The sequence below is a fragment of the Pristiophorus japonicus genome, chromosome 18 (assembly GCF_044704955.1).
Source record: "Pristiophorus japonicus isolate sPriJap1 chromosome 18, sPriJap1.hap1, whole genome shotgun sequence".
In the NCBI taxonomy this organism is placed as follows: domain Eukaryota; kingdom Metazoa; phylum Chordata; class Chondrichthyes; family Pristiophoridae; genus Pristiophorus; species Pristiophorus japonicus.
Genome location: NC_091994.1, coordinates 58,029,448 through 58,048,840, shown reverse-complemented (window position 1 = coordinate 58,048,840; position 19,393 = coordinate 58,029,448). Strand labels below are relative to the sequence as shown.

Sequence of the window (19,393 nt, the reverse complement as noted above, 5' to 3'; positions counted from 1 at the left end):
AAATCCCACCACTGCAGCTGGGGAATTTAAATTCAATTAATTAAATACATCTGGAATAAAAAGCTAGTGTCAGTAGTGGTGACCAGGAAACTACTGGATTGTCATAAAACCCAACTGGTTCACTGTGGGGGAATCTAGAACTAGGGGGTGTCGTTTCAGAATAAAGGGGTCGCTCATTTAAAATGAGAAAAGAGGATGGAGAGTTTCTTCAGAGGGTTGTGATTCACTGGAATTCTCTGCCCCAGGGAGCTGTAGAGGCTGGGTCATTTAAATATATTTAAAGGTGGAGATACAGATTTTTGAAGGATAAGGGAGTCAAGGGGGTGAGAGGAAAGAGGAGGGAGTGGAGTTGAGGCCAAGATCTGATCAGTCATGATCGTATTGGATGGCGAGTAGGCTGGAGGGTCCACATGACCTGCTCCTATTTCTTATGCCCTTACCCAGTCTGGCCTAGATATGTGACTCCAGACCCACAGCAATGTGCCCAACAAGCCTCAGTTAGAGGGATGCAGCAGCAGCATGGAGGGATTTTAAAATAAGGACTAGAACTAGGGGGTGGCATTTCCAGACTGATACCAATGTGGGTCAGTGAGTGCAGAGGTGAGGAGTGAACAGGATTTGGTGCAAAGTTCATGTTTATAGAGAGATTGGAATATAAAATCTGGAAAACATTGAACTTGTCATGTGGAACTAAAAAAAGGAATGGATCAGTGTTTGAGCAACATTAGAGGTAAAAGGTGGTGGTCTTCAAGAGGCTATGGGGCCAGAAGTGCCACAACAAATGGGTTGCCATCTTTATCTTCTGATAAGAGTACCTTTGCAACAGTTAGATGGCTATTGTGTAAATACACTGGCTGCAATAGTAAGCTCTGATAGTAAGGCCCATCAGTTGTTTTGTTGGAATCTGTTTGCTTTACTTTGAATCAGCAGTCTGTTCTCAAGTTGATGCTGCAATGTAACTGAAGTGGTAGGCTTGTTCTAGATTTAATATTTGCCAAATAATGGAGAGAAGAACAAACCTCAGAAGCTGGAGAATGAACTCCTGCTTCAGCACAAGACCAGTTTCTGCCAAATAGTGAGGCACCATGTGGACTGCAGCAGTTCACCATCTTAAAATGAAATGAATCTGGGGGGGGGGGGGGGGGAAGAAGGGAAGAAGGAAATGGGCAAATAAATACTGACCTTGCCCATGACACCCACATCCCAGGAACAAATAAAAGTCCTATGTGCCTTCTCCTCCTCACCATCAGACAAGAAAAGTTTCACTAAAATTCTCACTAGAATCCTGGAAGGAGACAACATTCCTACAGATCTTTAATTTTTGAGCAAGTTCAGTGATCTACAGGTAATCTTCAGCTCCCTCCCCTTTCAAAGCCAACTCCAGCCCCTGAAAGAAATAGCAATTGTAACTAAATTCGGCTAGTTCAGAATGGTCCCATTGTCAATCCCAATAGCCAGTCACTGCAAACTTCCATTCAAATATAAACAAGACAAAATCTGTACTTCTATGGTTATAATGGGTAATTATCCAACAGAACAGGCAGATGTGCAGTGCCAGAGTTCAGTGTTTCCTGGAGTTTTGGGGGGGGGGGGGGAAATCAGAAATTCAAGTCAGCTGAAGCAAAGTGTAACAAAAAGCTTCTGGTTTAATTATAAAACATTTGGCTTGTCAAGTCAACTATCAACACAGGATTACAGTTCATGTCAAAATCTTTTAACATTACTCAGCAACAGTTGATAAACTGGATTCAGATGACAAAGTTCCAAGTATCTTCAAATAAAGTCTACCAAACAGACTGGAGATAAGCAGGGTCAACCAGTTGGAAAAAAACTTCACCTAAAGTTCCAGTTGTAACTCCAACATGTAGGCCATCAATTATTGGCTCAGTTCAAGTCACCACACTGCAGAGATTCTATTAATCTAGTGCTATCTGCTGCTTCCAATTAGGAAGCAGAGAAATATGTAGAGAATATAGTGGGTGCACAAATGGGTAAAGTGCTCAATTGCTGATTCAGGTGTCAAATGTAATTCACAGTAGAAAAAGCAAGGACTAGTTTAAAGTTTGAATGCACAAGCAGCAAATGATTTTACTTGAGGTGCAGAGTTCCCGCCTCAAAATTTACAAGTCGCTGATTACATTTACCCTCCCCGCCAAATTGGAAAACATTCTGTCTTCAGAGATTGGTTTGGTGGAAGGGACTTGTGCATCTTTTCCACCTTCTGCAAACCCTTCATCTTATTCCAAGGTTTCATGACTATAGAAATGTCAATCTTTAAACTACAAGAAAGGAATTCAGATTCTCAAACAGCACAAAACATACACTTGCACAGGGGGCTAATAGCTTCAGCAGCAGGCTCCTGTTAAATAGCCATGTAAAATTGTATAGCCTAACTTTTAGTGTGGTGCCACTCAATTACTATCCAATGTGTATAAACATTGTATATTTATAGTGACAAAATGGAAGCCAGTGTTTCCAATACTATCTTACAGAAGAGGCTCCATCATTCAGTGACATATAGACTACAGATTTCTTATATAAACAGTAATGCTGCACCATGAAGACAATATCAAACAACAGGGATATCAGTCCAAGACCAAACTTTGTTGGGTCTCCAAAAATCAGCGACCGCTCATCTGTAATAAAGAAAAGACTGGTTTAGCAAACAGCTGTGTTCATTCACCAATAGTTGCAAGCAAACCAGCTTGGTCAGTCTATTTCAAATTTAATCCAATTGAGAAAAAAGTGCCCAAAAACCTTGAATCTTCTCAAGATCACCTGCCCAATTTTCATTTCAAATGGGAATAAAGGAAAAAACAAGCCTGGCTCATCTGCTCCACCAGTTCACCAAGCAGAGAAGGTGAAAGTTACCCCAGGGTGTCTATTCCTGGTTCCTAGAGGCTCTTCTCCCCTCAAGTACTAGATAAGGACAGGCTGGAGCTTGGCTATGACACCCTAGTTGTGGTATATTCTGACATCACAAACACTACAAAATGTCTTACTGCATCAGGTGACAATGACTGCACTACTACAGTAGACCACTAGATTGAGATATATTACACTGGTTATTGGCACTAGCCTGCCAGCAATCAGTGAAGACTCCTGAATAGAGGTCAAGATACTTGCAGGCACTGCACTCAGAAAGAGCTACAAAAACAGTAGGTCTTCAATTTGTTAGAACAGGGGGCCTCCAAGATACTTAATGTTCTGCAGGGCAATGACTTATTTGCCATACACTGCAATCTATGGCACCTGGGCCCTTCAGGCACATGTGATCAAGTTTATATCTATCCCATCACATTGCTAGTCTCGGAGAGGACCAGAATGGATATACCAGTCCCAGATTGGTATTCCAATAGATCATGCAAGATAAGTCAGTCAATCTTCATACTGTACATCAGACTTTAAAAAAAATGAGCAAATTGCATTAAGATCCAGTTCCCCCTCCCCCAGCCTTTAGCTCTACTCCATGAAGAATACACTTGGCTTTGTGCAGTGCCACAGGAGATGGGATGAGCAAGAACTTCATTACAAGCTGGCCATTCAGTGATGCCTTACCATTGTTGTAGGATTGCAAGAACATCTGCAGAAGGCTGAAAATGCCTCCAGTAAAATCCAGCAGCGCATTCCAAATGCACCAGCCAACTGTACTCTTCCTTTGGTAGTTCATGTAGGCCTGGAAAATGGAAGTTGCAGTGTGACAAGAACACCAAGCCATTCAACCCACTTATACATTAAACCAAGGGACAATGCAGTGAAAGAATGATTTGCATTTATATAGCACCTTTCACAACCACTGAACATCTCAAACACTTTACAAAGTACTTGGTGTAGTCACTGTTGTAATGTGAAAAACAGCAATTAATTGGTACACAGCAACTCAAATAGCAATGAGATAACCAGATAATCTCTTGGTTATGCTGATTGAGGGATAACTTCCCCCTGCTCTTCAAAAGAGAGCCACAAATTCTTTCGTACAACTCCCTGAGAGAACAGATGGGGCCTCTGTTTAACGTCTCATCTGAAAGACGGCACCTCAGAGTGCAGCACTCACTCACTGGACTGGAGGGTCAGCCTGGATTTATGACCTCCTGATTAAGGAGAGTGTTCTACCCACAGCTGACACTGGTATGTTCCAAGTAAAGTTAGACCCCATGCAATTCTTATTGTAGATAACACCCAAACATCTGTACAAGAGTTTCCTCAATCTTAGAATGTAGCTCATCTTCACAATAGCATGTTACAAGACAGTGTCCCTTTAGGGAATGGTCTCAATAGTCTTAACCACATTATCTTCTTCCATTTAGCAATTTCTGCACAGCAATCAAGTATAGAGGAAAGCCAGTGTCTGGGTTGGCTGTAGGCACAGTACCAATAAACCTGGCTTCAGTCACAGCAAACCACCATCAATTGGCTGTGGGGCAAACAGAGCAGGAGTACTATCCCAGGTAACCTGTTATCCCCTTGGAGATTCTGAATCAGAGCAACAAGTCTTCTCCAAATGGAGGAAAGCTTTGAGAAGATGTTAACTAGAGCTCTGGTTAACCTGCCCATTAATTTCATTAACACCCTTGGGCTCATTCTTGTACTGAACACAATTCTCAAATGGCCCTTCATTGTAGATGGATGGACACAATGCAGAGCATATGTGACAAAAGCCATCACCACTCAGTCATCTTCAGTCCCACATGTTGGATGCTGTTTACCTGTTACACAGAAAGGTCAGTCCTGTTATCACCTCCCTCTCCAAGTGGCTGTTGAGCTGCAAACTGGTGCACATCAAGTCCCACAATTAGATAAATGACCAGATCATGTTTTAGCAATGCTGGTTGAGGGAACAAATATTGGCAGACACTGGGGGATGTGAATACCTGTAGGACCATGGGATCTTTTACATCCACTTGAGGGCAGACCATGGTTTAATGTCTCATCTCATCCAAACAACTGAATCTATATGTAGCATTCCCCAGTACTACAGCAGAGTGGGTCAGTCTCAATTATATGCTCAGTCACTGGAGTGAGACTTGAATCCAGGATCTTTGGACTCTGCCACCAGTGACATCCATTCCACATCAGCTGCTCATGTTCATTCAATTCACCTTACTCAAGGTCTTGCATAGCCACCACTCCCAACCCTTACCCAAGGGACATATTTAATGAGTACGATCCTGACCCTTACCTGAGGGACATATTTAACGAGTACAATGGCCAGTTTGATGTAGGAGAAGTAGTAGACGAGTTGGAGCCATGTTATTTTATCAGCTAGAGCCACGAGGAGGGTGACAAGAGCAATCAACCATGAAATAACCACCAATCCAGTAGCAACCTTGGACACTTTCTGGGCCCCTCGCTGTGCAGGAGAGACAAAGAATTAAAATTTATATAGCACCTTCAATATAGTGAAATGGCCCAAGGCACTTCACAGGAGTGTTAAATTAAACTTGGCACCAAGCCACACAAGGACAGGTGAACAAGGGCTTGGTCAAAGAGGTAGATTTAAGGAGTGTCTTCAAGGAAGGAAAGAGGCATAGGAAGGGAATAGGAGTTTATGACTTAGTAACACTAATGAAGGGATTGCACAAAGAAGACAAATGAATTGCAAGACCAATTTGTAGAGACCAAGAATGCAGTTAAAAACCCAAGTTTGCATAAACGGTCAAAATCTTTAGTGGAAAACAGTGATTAGACAATTTGTTTTTAAATAGTCGGCAAAGTCCAATGCAAATGGGCTAGAATTGGAACATGGTGACGAGACCTAGTGGACATATTTATGGAGAAAACTAGACAAGTGCATGAGGGAAAACAGAAGTATATGCTGATTCTCTTGTCTCTTCCACCTCAGTTTGTGAAGCATAAATACCAGTATGACCAACTGGGTTGAATGGTCTGTTGGTGTTGCAAATGTCTGTAATCCTATGTTCCTGGCTTCAACTGTGTTAACTTGCACTGGAGACTGACCTGATAGATGCAACACTGATAGATTGTAATTGTTGTTAACAAGATAGCATGGAGGCTGAAAAAGACATCATTTGCTTCCACTGGGTTTACTCCTTCTGGGTTATGCTGGAGAAATTGTTTCTGGAAAGAACAGATTTAATGCACCAATTAAAGTCAGAAACTCTGGTCAGACACTACATACAGTGGACCATCACTCACTGACACATGGACTGTCCAACACCATGCAGAATGTCCTCAACTGGGATCCTCCTCCCTTGGTCATGATGCCTAGAACTCTTCATTTTGCCCCTTGTAGGTGTAGGTATAGGTAGCAGAAAGATTAATGGTTTTCTCACCACACAAGTAGGATTTGCTCACTAGACCAACTTCCCCATTAAAAACTCTGCAAGAAAACTTATGCACAGCTAGCTGCCTCGACAAAGCAAAACTGCATTGGCAGCACCTCAGCATTCTACATTACCTGTGGAGTGAGTTTCAGTGCATGGGCCTCATCCTGAAGCTTACCCATCACATTTTGTATACAATTGCTGGGTTATAGCCATTGGGGCATTACCTTAACCAGTTGGTCCTGTAAAATGGAGCACCAGCAAGATTCTTCACTTGGTCAGAAGTACTGGCTGATCAAGGTAGAAATCAGCATGTCAAAATAGTGGCAAATAGAGCCTCAAGGTCACCCTGAATACAGGGGCTAGCTATCTGCCATGTTCAATGCCATTACACTCACTGGTTCAATAGTTAGTTATTCAAGCATCACATAGCTGGCTTTAAAGACATGTTGGATGGATCACCAGCTTGAGACACAAACCATTCAACACCAAAATTCTTGATATTTCAGGAAAGGGAAGTAGAGGGACTGACATTGTCCAGCTTGCTCCAAATCACAGCAGTATGGTCATGAACAGCACAGGCCAGATCAGCAAGTGTTAATTGCCATCAACTTAACCAGACAGAAGGAGGATTAAGCCTCAGGAGGCTGCAATAGTTCAGAATCCCAAAAAGACAACCACATCCTCAAAGTTGTTGTGCACAACAGCTAGTGAATGGGAGAGTTTTCTAGTCATTTGTTTCATACAGACACCATGAGAACTAGGAGCAGGAGGTGGCCATTTGGCCCCTCAAGCCTGCTCCACCATTCAATAAGATAATGGCTGATCGACCTCAATTCCATTTTGCTGCACTATTGCAATATCCCCAAATATCCAAACCAGGGGTTATAGTATGCAGCTCAAGTCAGAGCTAGCATTGGCCCAGCTATAAATCAGCCAAATATCCACTCATTTCTACAAATCCATGCCCCAATCTCAGCATTGCCTACAAGCCAACACTAAGCAATGTGAAACATTACCTTAATACATGGAATCCAGAAAAGGCCAATGTTAAATATTCCATATGCCAAGTGACCAGTCAGATTCAGTGCCAGAAAATCAAAATTCAATCCGATTACACTGTGGAAAGATCAGAAATACATAACTGAACAGGTAGTCATTTCCAAACTGTAGCCATCCTGTGCAGAACTGAAAAAGAGTGATCACTGGGCAGGAGATCACTGACCACCACAAGCCCAATCTTGGATTGAAAAATCTGCAAGAGTCTTTGCATAATTTCTACACTTCACTGAGCTGCCTAGTTGTCTGATGTTCTGCTATTCAGGAAATACCAGTGCTCAGTTTGGAAATCAGTGGAATAAAGTAACTATGGGGCAGTGAAAGCACGAGCTTTTTTTCTGCATTTGCGTAAAGCGCTGGGGACTTTTGGTCAGAGTATTACAAGTGCTGAAAATCAACCAGAGGGAAATAAGCAGGTTCAATGAGGTAATGAGCCAATAGTCACTGGGCTTTCCTCTTGCCAAATGTTTGTGGGAATTGGTCTAGGTTTCTGTTATATATGTAAATTTGTATACACCTTGTTCTGCCACCAGAGGGCTCATCCTCGAGTCCCAAGGCATCCCACAATCCCTTGGGAGGACAGGTACTTGAGGCCTCAGGCTGGAGAGGCACTCAGACCTGCAATAAAAGACTAAGGTCACACTTTACTTTGAGCTCACAGTATCCAGTCAGATTCTACTCATACAACAGTTTCCTTTTGGACTGTCCCTCCGATTGGCAGAGATTTCTTGTCCAGTTAGCACCACAGGCACACTGGTCAGTAGTGAAGACAATTGCATCTTGTACCGTACCGAACTAGAAGTCACAAATTACACCTCGTGAGCAAAGGCAAGCCATCCTTCCGGACTGTCTGCAGCCTTTGACATGGTTGACCACTATCCTTCAACACCTCTCCACTGTCATCCAGCTGGGTGGGACTGCACTCGCCTGGTTCCATTCTTAGCCACTGCATCGTAGCCAGAGAATCACCTGCAAGTCTCTCTTCCCACCCCTGCATAATCAACTCTGGTGTCTGCCAAGGATCTATCCTTGGCCCCTCCTATTTCTCATCTGCATGTACACTGATGACACCAAGCTTTACTTCACTTCTCAACCCCACCAGTCTCTAAATTGAGACACATCCAGTTGCAGATGAGCAGAAATTTGCAACAATTGAAAATTAGGAAGACCGAAGCCATTGTTTTTTGTCCCTGCTACAAACTCTGTTCTAGACGGACTCTATCCTCAACTGGAGCTGAACCAGACTGTTTGCAACCTTGGTGATATATTTGATGCTGAAATGAGCTTACAACATATCTGCAGCATAACCAAGACCACCAATTTCCACCTCTAACATAGTCAGTCTCTGCCTCAGCTCATCTGCTGCTGAAACCCTCTTCCATACCTTGGTTAATTCTAGACTTGACTATTCCAACACATTCCTGGCTGGCCTCCCACATTCTACCCTATGTAAACTAGATCAAAAACGTAGCTGCCCGAATCCTATCTTACACCCTGTGCTCGCTGAACTACACTGGTTTCCACTTAAGCAATGCCTCAATTTCAAAATGCTCATCCTCAATTTCAAATCACTCCAAGGCTTCTTTCCCCTCAAACCCCCAACCCCAAAGATGTCTGCTCCTCTAATTCTGCCCTCCCAAGTATTGCAATTACTCAACTACTGGTGGCCATGCCTGCTGTTGCCTAGGCCCCAAACTCACTGCCTAAACCTCTGCACCCCTTTCCTCCTTCAAGATGCTCCTTAAAACATCCCTTTTTGACCAAGCTTTTAGTCACCTGTGCTAATTTCTACTTATGCAGCAGCTTGGTGTCATTTTTTTATCACATTGTTCCTGTGAAATGCCTTGGATGTTTCACCATGTTAAAAAGGCACTATATAAATACAAGTTGTTTGTGTTGTCAAGAGGTGTTGCGTCCTGAAAGGTTTGATTTTTTTGGGGGGCGGGGGGCTGGCACTGGCACTATAGTTACCAAAGAAATTAAAAATGATCAGAGTCAGAAATTTCCCTCTAGGTTAAAGTAGTAAACAACCTGTCAACATAACAGGAAGTTCAAACCCTGGCTGTACCAGGATTGTAATTGCCATCAGTACCAATCACTCAAACTCCTTAGGCACCAAGTTGCACACAGCTATGCTTCAACAGTGTCCTGGTGCTTATAAAAAGGAGCACCTTCTCCAACCCACTGAGCTAGTGTGAAATTTGACCCAGTCAACACTTGCTCCACAGAGCTCAGTCTTCCTCCAAAACTCCTGCTCCACTTGCAATTGGGGATCTATTTGATCAGAATACATATGGAGCTTATTCATATCCTGCAACTCAGCAGCATCGAGACCCATGAGTACACAGGATCCACTGGAGTCAGCCATATTCCAGGACAACCTCCAGTGAAGGTCAACAGGAATTTAAGTGCTTAGTTTTGCAAAGTTCAGAAACAGTCCCAGATTTCTCCATCACCATTTACAGTTAATCAATGGTCTCTACCTCTTGCGCCTCCAATTTTCAAGAACCTGTGGGTAGAAAGAAATGGACCACGCCACGAAGTAAATCCAACCAATCGCCTGGTTTATAATCTTCAAGACACTGCTGTGGACCACAAGAAAACGAATTCGCACTGGAGTCCTATAGAACAATGCAGGCCATTAATAGATTGGTAGGGAGGGAAAGTTGGGTCTGATTAAGTTATACAATTCAAGTATCAGCACAATAGGTCCCAGTTATTCAACATAATCTGAATGGAACAAGTAGATCTCATTAATTCAGCAGGGCAAAGATTGTGCTGAATGAAGACTTTTGTCTGGTTGAAGCTTACTTGCTGTTCCCATCACAAAGCAGTTTAAAAGCCAACTGTGGAAGTGATGTGATCCTGAACCTCTACATTCAAGCTGTAGATGCCCGTCACCCTGTATGCCCTCAAGTCTTCTACATCCAGCTCACCATTTTGGCAAACCCCCTCCATCAAATGCCTTCTGAAAACCCATTTACAACCATCTATTGCAAGTGCTTATTCATCTAACTGGTCATTCCTGGCACATTGCCTTCCCAGCAAGGGACTCTGGAAAGGTTGAAACCAGGAATGGAAATCATGCAAATATGAAAACCAGGCAGCCAATCAAACACCGGTTTGACACTTGGCAGCAAATCTATCAAGTGCTGGATGGATCTCCACATAACCCCTGCCAGGAGCCTCCACGAGATGCTTTGCAGCTACTAGGATTTTTTTTTTTAAAAAGGGACTAGATAATGTAAACAAGCAGTTTAACCTTTGTCTGGAAGAGAATGAGACAGCCTGCATGGCAGGGTAGGGTGGTGGGGGGAAGGAAGAAAGAAAGAAAGAAAAACCTAAAAATGGTAGAAACAATTTCATGAGCGAGCAAGTGGTCAGTCTATGGAACAGGTCAGACATTGTTGATTGAAAGTTACTTCAGAAACATTTGGGGATAGAATACATGTGCAATTTGAGACATGACATTTAGCAAGTGCAGCATGTTGGGAGGAGCAGCGTGAATTCAGACCTATGGTTGCTAATGCTCACCACTGGGGCTTTCCTGCTGTTATTTATTGGTCTATTTGAGACTTGATCCAACAATAATGGAGTTGTATCATGTGTGCTGAGACAAGTCACCCAATTGCTTTTTATTTCTATGGTTGGGGGAAGCCTTGTTAGCATTTTAACCATCTACCACCACTTTTTAAAACCATAAACCCCAATTACAACTTCCTCTCCCATCACCATAAATTCATTTGTGGAGAAAGTTGTTAAAATCCTAATGTGACAAGCTATTTTATAGTCAATTGTAAATCTGCCACATTAATTTCTTCAAAAAGATCTCTTGCATAATACAAACGAATGGCTACAACTTAGGCCAATACATTTAGTCACATTTGTACAGTATTAACATCTATGACTGTAGACACCATGTTAGTGTAAAGTCATCAGTGAAGCTTGGGTTAAAAGTCAGACACACCTGGTCAGATTGCTGTTGCTGGTCTGGAGGTAGATCGTGACCTGTCCAACTTCAACTCCTTTAACAGGGAAAGATGAGGAGCTTACAGACTTAGGCAACACGATCTGAGAATGAGAAGAAATTCTAAATTAGTCTCATACATTTAATGGGCAGACAATGGAAAGAGACAGGACCTAGGGTGGAGTAGAGTGTGGAGAGTGAAGTTAATCAAGTGTTCAGCTGGACTGCAATACATGAGCTTCAATGAGACTGTCCACACGCAGTGCATCAAAATTAGTGTTGCAAATTCAAGACAAGCACTGAATGATATCACATGGACTGTACAATGCCCAAAGCTTCAAGCAGAAGGGGAAAAGACAGGAGCAGATATCTGGCAGTTAGAGAGCTTTTATTTGACACCTTAACATTGGAGACATCTTGAAGCATAGACATCCTAAAATTGCAAGTGGCTAAATCTCTTCCTCGGAATGCATCCCCACAATCTTCACTGAAATACAAATGTCCCTCCTTCTGGGTCACGCATCCAAGTTTTAGAAACATCAGTCCACCCACTTTGGTTGAAAGTGGAGGGCAGCTAATGGATTCATCAGCAGTCCCTCGAAAAAAAGCCAAGGAAGACTTGCTTCCACTTTTTTTTTTATAAAAGTTCTTGGGTGACTACAGTCCAATACAGAAATTACAGTCTGTCACAGGTGGGGCAGGCAGTGGTTGAAGGAAAGGGTGAGTGGGGAGTCTGGTTTGCTGCACACGCCTTCGATTGTTTTCTGCATGCTCTTGGCAATGAGACTCGAAGAGCTCAGCGCCCTCCTGGATGCTCTTGGGCCAGGGACTCCCAGGTGTCAGTGGGGATGTTGCATTTTATCAATGAGGCTTTGAGGGTGTCCTTGAAATGATTCCTCTGTCCACCTGGGGCTCGCTTGCTGTGTAGGAGTTCCAAGTAGGAGCATTGCTTTGGGAGTCGTGTCAGGCATGCAGACGATTTTGCCCACCCAACAGAGCTGGTCGAATGTGGTCAGTGCTTTGATGCTGGCCGGATCGAGAACACTCATCCTCCCAGTGGATTTTCAGGATCTTGCAGAGGCAGTGCTTTGAGGTGCCTGCTGTATATGGTCTATATCTCAGCCATACAGGAGTCATCACTACTGCCCTGTAGACCATAAGCTTGTTGCCAGATTTGAGGTCCTGGTCTTCAAACATTTTCTTCCTCAGGCAACCAAAGGCTGCAGTGGCACAATGTAAGCAGTGTTGGACCTCATTGTTCATAAGGAATCTACAAAATAACCATCAACAGTCAGCCAGACTTTGATAGGCTATGAACTCCATTGTCCCAAAGGCTTGGAATCATCTCAAACAAAGGTTTGGGTCCAATATTCTCAGAGTTTAATAGAACTCCATTGCCCTTGGACTCTAGCTTAAACAAGGCAGGAGAATATGTTACTTACTTTCTTAGGGAGTTGAACAATACAAGTGTGTTTGGACGAGAAGGTCACGTTGAATGTGATGACTACAGTTTCTTGCAGGGGGGCACTGGGAGAGAGAAAAAAAAAAACAGTTAGCAGGAGCCACACTAGATATCAAAAGGAGTGGCCATTAGGCAAAGCCTAATCTAAACCATTTAATCCCAGGTTTCCTTTGATTACACAAGTGCCACCTCAACAGGACCTACCTCAAAGCAATTCCAATATCCTTCACACTGTTGATTCCCAGGCTCACAACTTCTGGCACTATTAGAGTTGCAGAGGTTTCTGAAAACAAATACAGTAGGTGATCATTCTGCCCACGAGAGAATATCCACAAAAACATAAATGCAAAATCAGATAAGCTCAAATATCACAGGACAACAGGTGGTCATTCATCACTCGAGGCCATTCCACCATTCAATTTGATCATGGCTAGATCTATATCTCAACTCACTTACCAGCTTCTTTCCATGGCCCTTGATCGAATGTGAATGTTCTGAGCAGGAGTCAGCCATTTGCCCCCCAAGCCTGCTCTGCCATTCAATATGGTGGATCTGATCTTAGCCTCCACTCCACTTTCCCTGCCCGCTCCCCATAACCCTGGACTCAGATCAAAAATCTGTATCTTCACTGTAAAATATATTCAAAGACCCAGCCTCCACAGCTTTCTGGGGTGGAGAATTCCAAAGATTCACAACTTCAAGAAATTCCTCCTCATTTGTTTTATTCTGAAGCTATGCCCCCTGGTTCTAGATTCCCATGAGAAACACACATCTAGCCTTACCAAACCAAAATTTATCTCTAGTCTTGAAAATTTCTATTGACCCAGCCTTCTGAAGAAGGTTCTCCATGTAAACATGCTTCCCAATCACATTGCTCTACTTGATTATGACCTCTTCTGGATTCCCAGGAAAAAAAAAAAAAGGAACAGCTTATCTACCCCATTGAATCCCCATCATGCCAAACACTTTAGTTAGATTGCCCCTTAACCTTCTAAACACCAGGGAATACAAGCCAAGTTTAAGAAACCCTTTGAGTTCTGGCATCATTCTGTCAAGAACTGTGTAGCAGTGGTGAGAATTTAAGATTCCAATCTAGCCAAGTTAATGGCAGAGTCCCATTGGTCAGTAAGGGTCTTGTGTAAAAGGAGCGTGAGCAGTTTCAAGGCTGTGCCTACTGTGAATTACATTCACTAGTTAAGTTTGACAGGTCAAAAGGATAGCTCTTGTGGGGGGTAATGGAAAGTATAACAATTGGGAGGGGGAGGGGGGAGGGGGGGGAGGTACAGCTGAGGTAAGTTATTGGAAGAGTAGAGGGAGTGTTTAATTTATAACCACAGTTGCTACACCATCTGATCAGCAGCTTAACTCCATTTACTAGTCTTGGTTACACAACCCATAACCCTTGCATAACAAAATTCTATTGGTTTTGAAAGTTTCAATTAACCTAGCCATATTTTATTTAATTTTGAGGGGGGGTCCAGATTTGCACAAACCTTTGAAGAATGCTTCCTGACATCACCTTTGAACAGCCTGGCTCATATTTTGAAGTTACACCAACTGGTTCTGGATTTCCCTACTAGAAGAAATTCTTCTTTTAACTAACCAATCAAATCCTTTAATTATCTCATGCATTAATGACTTGGACCACACTTCAAAATTTGCAGATGACATGCAATTCAGAAATGTAACATGCAGTGAGGAAGATAGTAATAAATTTAAGAAAACTGACTGGCTGGCTAGAGGAATGGACAAACTCATGGCAGATTAAATTCAAAGGCAAGGTGATAGATTTGGGTAGGAAGAATGAGACAATAAAAGCTAAAATGGTACCATTTTAAAAGTGGGTGCAAGAAGCAACAGACCTGGGGTGTTTGTGCACAAATCTTTGAAGGCAGCAGACAGGTTAACAAAGCCTATGGGATCTTGCACTTTATAAAAAAAGGAGGTAGAGCACAAAAGCCAGGAAGTTATGCTAAACCTACATAAAACACTAGTTCAGCCACAGCTAGGGAGGTGTCCCAATTCTGGGCACAAGGATGTGAAGCGTGGAGGGTACAGAAGAGATTTACTCAAATAGTTCCAGGGATGAGGGTTTCATTATGGAGATTGGATAATCTGGGGGTTGTTCTCCTAGCAGATGGTGAAGGGGAGATGTGATAGGCATTTAAATCATGAAGGGTTCAGATAGAATAATTTTTTTTTTATAAAAGCAACTGTTTCCAAAGGCTGAAGGGTCAACAACTGATAGATTGAAGGGAATTGGCAAAGAACCAGAGGGAAGCTTTAGGATTTAGAATGCACTGCCTGATATAGCAGTTGCCAAAATAACTTACCACATCGCAGTGAGTTAATCAGACTGTAAAAGGTAACCAAGGGGACCAGAAGCTTCATGGCTCCAGTTTCAGATCTGCAAGAAGAAAGGACACTAAAATGAAGACTAGGTTCTTCAAACTAGCTTACATCCGCTAGAGGAGATGGTGACAAGACACTCAGCAGCCAATCAGGCCAGGTTTCAACACCCATCCGAACAAAGCTTACAGTTACCATGGTGACCAACAGGTGATCCACCATTACAGCTCAACACACCTGGCAATACATTGGTGCCCAAAATGTGCTTCACTTGTTTGAGTAAACTACAGACACAAAACATCAGGTTCAGCCAATACCCAGGGAGCCAGAAATAAAAGCCACACTAGCATGAAACTGCACATGAAAGCAGTACAGTGTATAGTCAACATGATTTCATGGCTAAAAGTTAGTGGATACATGATCCTCTGTACAAGAGGCATGCAAGTATTCACAGTCTTGGAATTTTGAAGTATTAATGCACAATGGAGATGACCCACCAGATTACTATGGATCAGCAATAGCTTGGCTTCTCATCTGGTTCCATTTCTTGTGGGTGACACTAGCAAGGCCACATTTTTCTTGTCCTGGATGGCATAGAGGTTCTGGAGTGGTTGCAGCAGATCCAGGAGAAAATTCAGTCTCACTCCTGATTGGAGCCTGGTAGATGGTATTCAGAACAGTCTCTGCCTTGCTTTTGTATGCATGGTGTTGATACAGCAGGTCCCATTTGGCTTCAGATCAATGATGTCCCAAATGCCACCATGGGTAGCACTGAAGGGCAGAGAGAGATGGCTGAGCCTTTGTTGGATATTGTGGCACAAGTGTTAACCATCAGCTCAAGCCTGGATTTTTGTTCAGATGCTGACTTCAGCAGGCAAAGGCTTCACTATTGGAAAAGGTGGTGAATGGAGCTGAATAGTTGAATTCAGCCTCATTTCCAGCCTTGTGTCAGAGAGAAAGGTCAATATGAAGCTGGTTGGGCCAGGGACACTTCCTGAAGAATTCTTGAGCTGTGCAGATTGTCCTCCCAACAACCACAAGCATCTGTCACATGTGACTCTTGCTACTGCACACATTTTCTGTTGACCCCCATTGCTCCTTCATGCCTTCTGGCAAGACTTTCCCTGATGTCAAGGGCATTGCACTCTTGCATCCTGGAACAGTGGCTCTGACAGAATCAAACACCATCAGGTGAGCAGTTGCCATTAATACTTCATCACACTGCTGATGGGCCTCTTTCCAATTTAAAATTTGTCCCATTTCTTTCTCCACCCCTCCCCAATTCAGTGTCTATTGATTCTACATAAAGAATCAAATCTCAGCTACTTTCTGGTTTAGGAACAGGTGTAGGCCATTCAGCCCCTCAAGTCTGTTCCACCATTCAGTTAGATCATGACTGATCAGCATCAACACCATAACCTAAATACATTGACCAATATTGAAAATTTTAGTTGACCAAGCTTCAAACTATTGTTTTTTCCCTATGAAGTGCTTTGTGACATCACACCAACAGCCAAGCACTAAGAGGTTATGCCCCATTGTTCTAGACTCCCCAAAAAAGGAAATTAGAGTCTACCCCATCAAATCCTTTAGTTATCTTCAACACCAATTAAACCACCCTTTATTCTTCTATACTCAAGGGAATAGAAACCTAGTCTATGCAATCTGCCTTGGCATCATCCTAGTGAATCAGCACTGCACCCATTCAAAGGCCAATATATCCTCAAGGTGCAGTGCTCAGATGAATACTGTACACCAGATAGCTCCAGCTAGAGCTTACAACTCCTAGTCTTGTATTTCAGCCCCCAAGAGACCAACATTCCATTAGCCTTTTATTGTCCACAAGCTGTTAGGTGATTTCACTCCACCATAAAGACAGAGCAAGCCACCTTTAAAATGGCAGGACAGAGCACCAAGAAAGAAAGGACACCACCATTTAGTAACTCCTGCATCCTAAAGATCTAAACCACCATCACAGCAGTTCAAGCACCAAATAGGAGATAGGGATTACAATGGGCACTCAGCTGCATTACAAAAAAAGCTCCTAGGTCCAAATTTCCAGCAAGAAATTGTGACTTTTACAAGGTAAAACAAAGACCTTGCATTTATAAAGCACCCAACATAGTAAAACATCCCATAGCTCTTCACAGGATCAACAGTATTTGACACCAAGCCACATAAGGAAATTTTAGGACAGATGACCAAAAGCTTGGTGGTTTTAAGCAGCATCTTGAGGGGTAGAGAGGCAGAGAAACTTCAGACCCAGGCAGCTGAAGGCATAGCCAATGAAAATCAGGTATGCACAAGGAGGAGCAGATATCTGAGGCTTGTAGAGTCAATAGTGTTAGCAATAGGAGGGGCAAGGATGCCTTTGAAAGGAGAATTTAACATTGAGATATTCCCAGACCAGAGATCAACATAGCTCAGCAAATAAAAGGGTGACAGGTGAACAGGAAGACTAGGCTGGCCAGGAGCATTGGAATAAAAGTCCATGTATCAGACACAGATGAGGGTTTCAGCAGATGAGCTGAAGCAAGAGCAAAAATTGTAGGTGGTGGAAATAAGCCATCTTGGCAATTGAAACAGCCACCACACATGTAAAAAATATCCACACAAGCATCTTCCACCCTTCAGGATGTAGTTCAGGTTCTTCATTCAAAATACCTGAACTCATCTTTTTTTGGTGTGGAAGCAAGTCACCCTCACTTTGAGGGACTGCCCAAGACATCTCTGGACCAAATGAAACACCAATAGTCAGGGGAAATGTCAGTTTATCTAGTATTGGATGTCAAACAAGCAGTGACAAATGAGAATGGTGGGCAATGTTTTTATTTGTGTGTGTGTGGGGGGGGGGGGGGGGGCAGGGGGCACACTGCAGAAACCCTTGGAGCTGCACAGCCCAGTTTCACACATGCACAACATTTTACATTGCAGCCTGGGGCAGGCTTTTTCATGGAACCAGTAAAGAGTTGCACAGCCTTGCAAGCAACATTAGAGTTGAGAATTGGTGGAGGGCATCAGCATACATATGGAACCTGGCAGGTTTTCAGATGATGTCACCAAGGTGCAGCATTTAGCAAAGAGAATCCCAGAAACTAGGCATTGCTTCATGGCAAATTTACAAAACACCCCAAACTCTGGAGTACAAGAGACCAACACCATGAACTTGGAGCCCAGTTAGTAGATGGGGGCCTGGTCCATCAACTATCACATGAACCAAGAGTTTCCAATGGTGTTATTTTAGTTTCTTCCAATGATATTAAACTGAAGAGCTACTGACAAAGACATTTATAGGAAGAACTGAAATCAGGGTTCAGTCATAGAAACATAGAAAATAGGTGCAGGAGTAGGCCATTCAGCCCTTCTAGCCTGCACCACCATTCAATGAGTTCATGACTGAACATACAACTTCAGTACCCCATTCCTATAGAAACATAGAAAATAGGTGCAGGAGTCAGTATGGCCACACATTAGTGTCCTGGAAATACCAAACAGCCTCACGGGTACACCAAGATATATAAAACTCCACCCCCATTCATTGCCTGAACACAAACACCAAGTACTTGAACTGCACCTGGGAACCAGCCCGGATAGCTCACCCTAATAGAAATTATACAGCAAAACCATTACAGGTCTCGTCACTTCGAGAAGCGTTCGAGCATCTCCCAGCCACACCCGCTTAAACTAAGGCACCACTCCAATTCAGTAAAAGTAGAGAGGCGCAAGTTATGGCCAGCAGTGGCCGAATAATCAAAGTCTGCAAGTGTTTGGAGCAACAAAACAGGACTGAAACATTGCACATAGCCACACTGATTGGAGGGCCATACTTGCGTATGAGCCAGTACACTAGCTCCAAAATTATCTCAGAACTATTTAACAAGGAGAACAAATGTACTTACAGAAAGACCAGCACCGTAACAAGGAAACAAGTCAGAAATACACAAATAAGGCCAACTGCACAGGCTCCTTAAATGAGTAGCTACTTCCGTGTTCCCCAAAGACCTGTGATCTCCCAACGCACCTTCTACCAACTCTTATGCTCAATTTGCCTGCGACGTCACCCGTGCCCCTCCCGGAGGCGGGGCCAGGAGGGTTGAGTCCTGAGGTGATTGGCTGGATGGTGGGCTCAATGAGTGTAGTTGCCGCCAGTGGTTGAGAGTCCCACCGTGTCCAGAGACACTCCCCAGCCAGCAGATGACAGGCCCGTGGACCCACAAATGCAAAGTGTTTAGAGCTGAGGTTCACCCTCAGGCAGTAGACACGAGAAAGTTG

The 19,393-nt window shown here is 43.3% G+C and overlaps 1 protein-coding gene across 1 annotated transcript; it reads right to left on the bottom strand.

The window, feature by feature from the left end:
• Positions 1-2,480: 2,480 nt before the first annotated feature.
• On the bottom strand, positions 2,481-19,103 carry LOC139229247 (cystinosin-like). The gene is made up of 11 exons (XM_070860907.1): positions 19,021-19,103; positions 15,106-15,179; positions 12,977-13,055; positions 12,753-12,837; positions 11,311-11,414; positions 9,827-9,964; positions 7,304-7,403; positions 5,959-6,078; positions 5,180-5,350; positions 3,559-3,676; positions 2,481-2,636 (listed from the first exon to the last, which is right to left on the bottom strand). The coding sequence occupies exons 2-11, from the start codon at positions 15,161-15,163 to the stop codon at positions 2,482-2,484; spliced, it is 1,128 nt and encodes a 375-aa protein (XP_070717008.1). The 5' UTR covers positions 15,164-15,179; positions 19,021-19,103; the 3' UTR covers position 2,481.
• Between the last annotated feature and the right edge of the window lie 290 nt (positions 19,104-19,393).

Coding starts and splice junctions, on each gene's coding strand:
- LOC139229247 (XM_070860907.1), bottom strand. CDS start 15,163: ATGAAGCTTCTGGTCCCCTTGGTTACCTTTTACAGTCTGATTAACTCA. Junction 13,056..15,105: donor GATTAACTCACTGCGATGTG/GTAAGTTATTTT, acceptor ATTTGTTTTCAG/AAACCTCTGCAACTCTAATA. Junction 7,404..9,826: donor GAAAATTGGAGGCGCAAGAG/GTAGAGACCATT, acceptor ATCTTTCCACAG/TGTAATCGGATTGAATTTTG.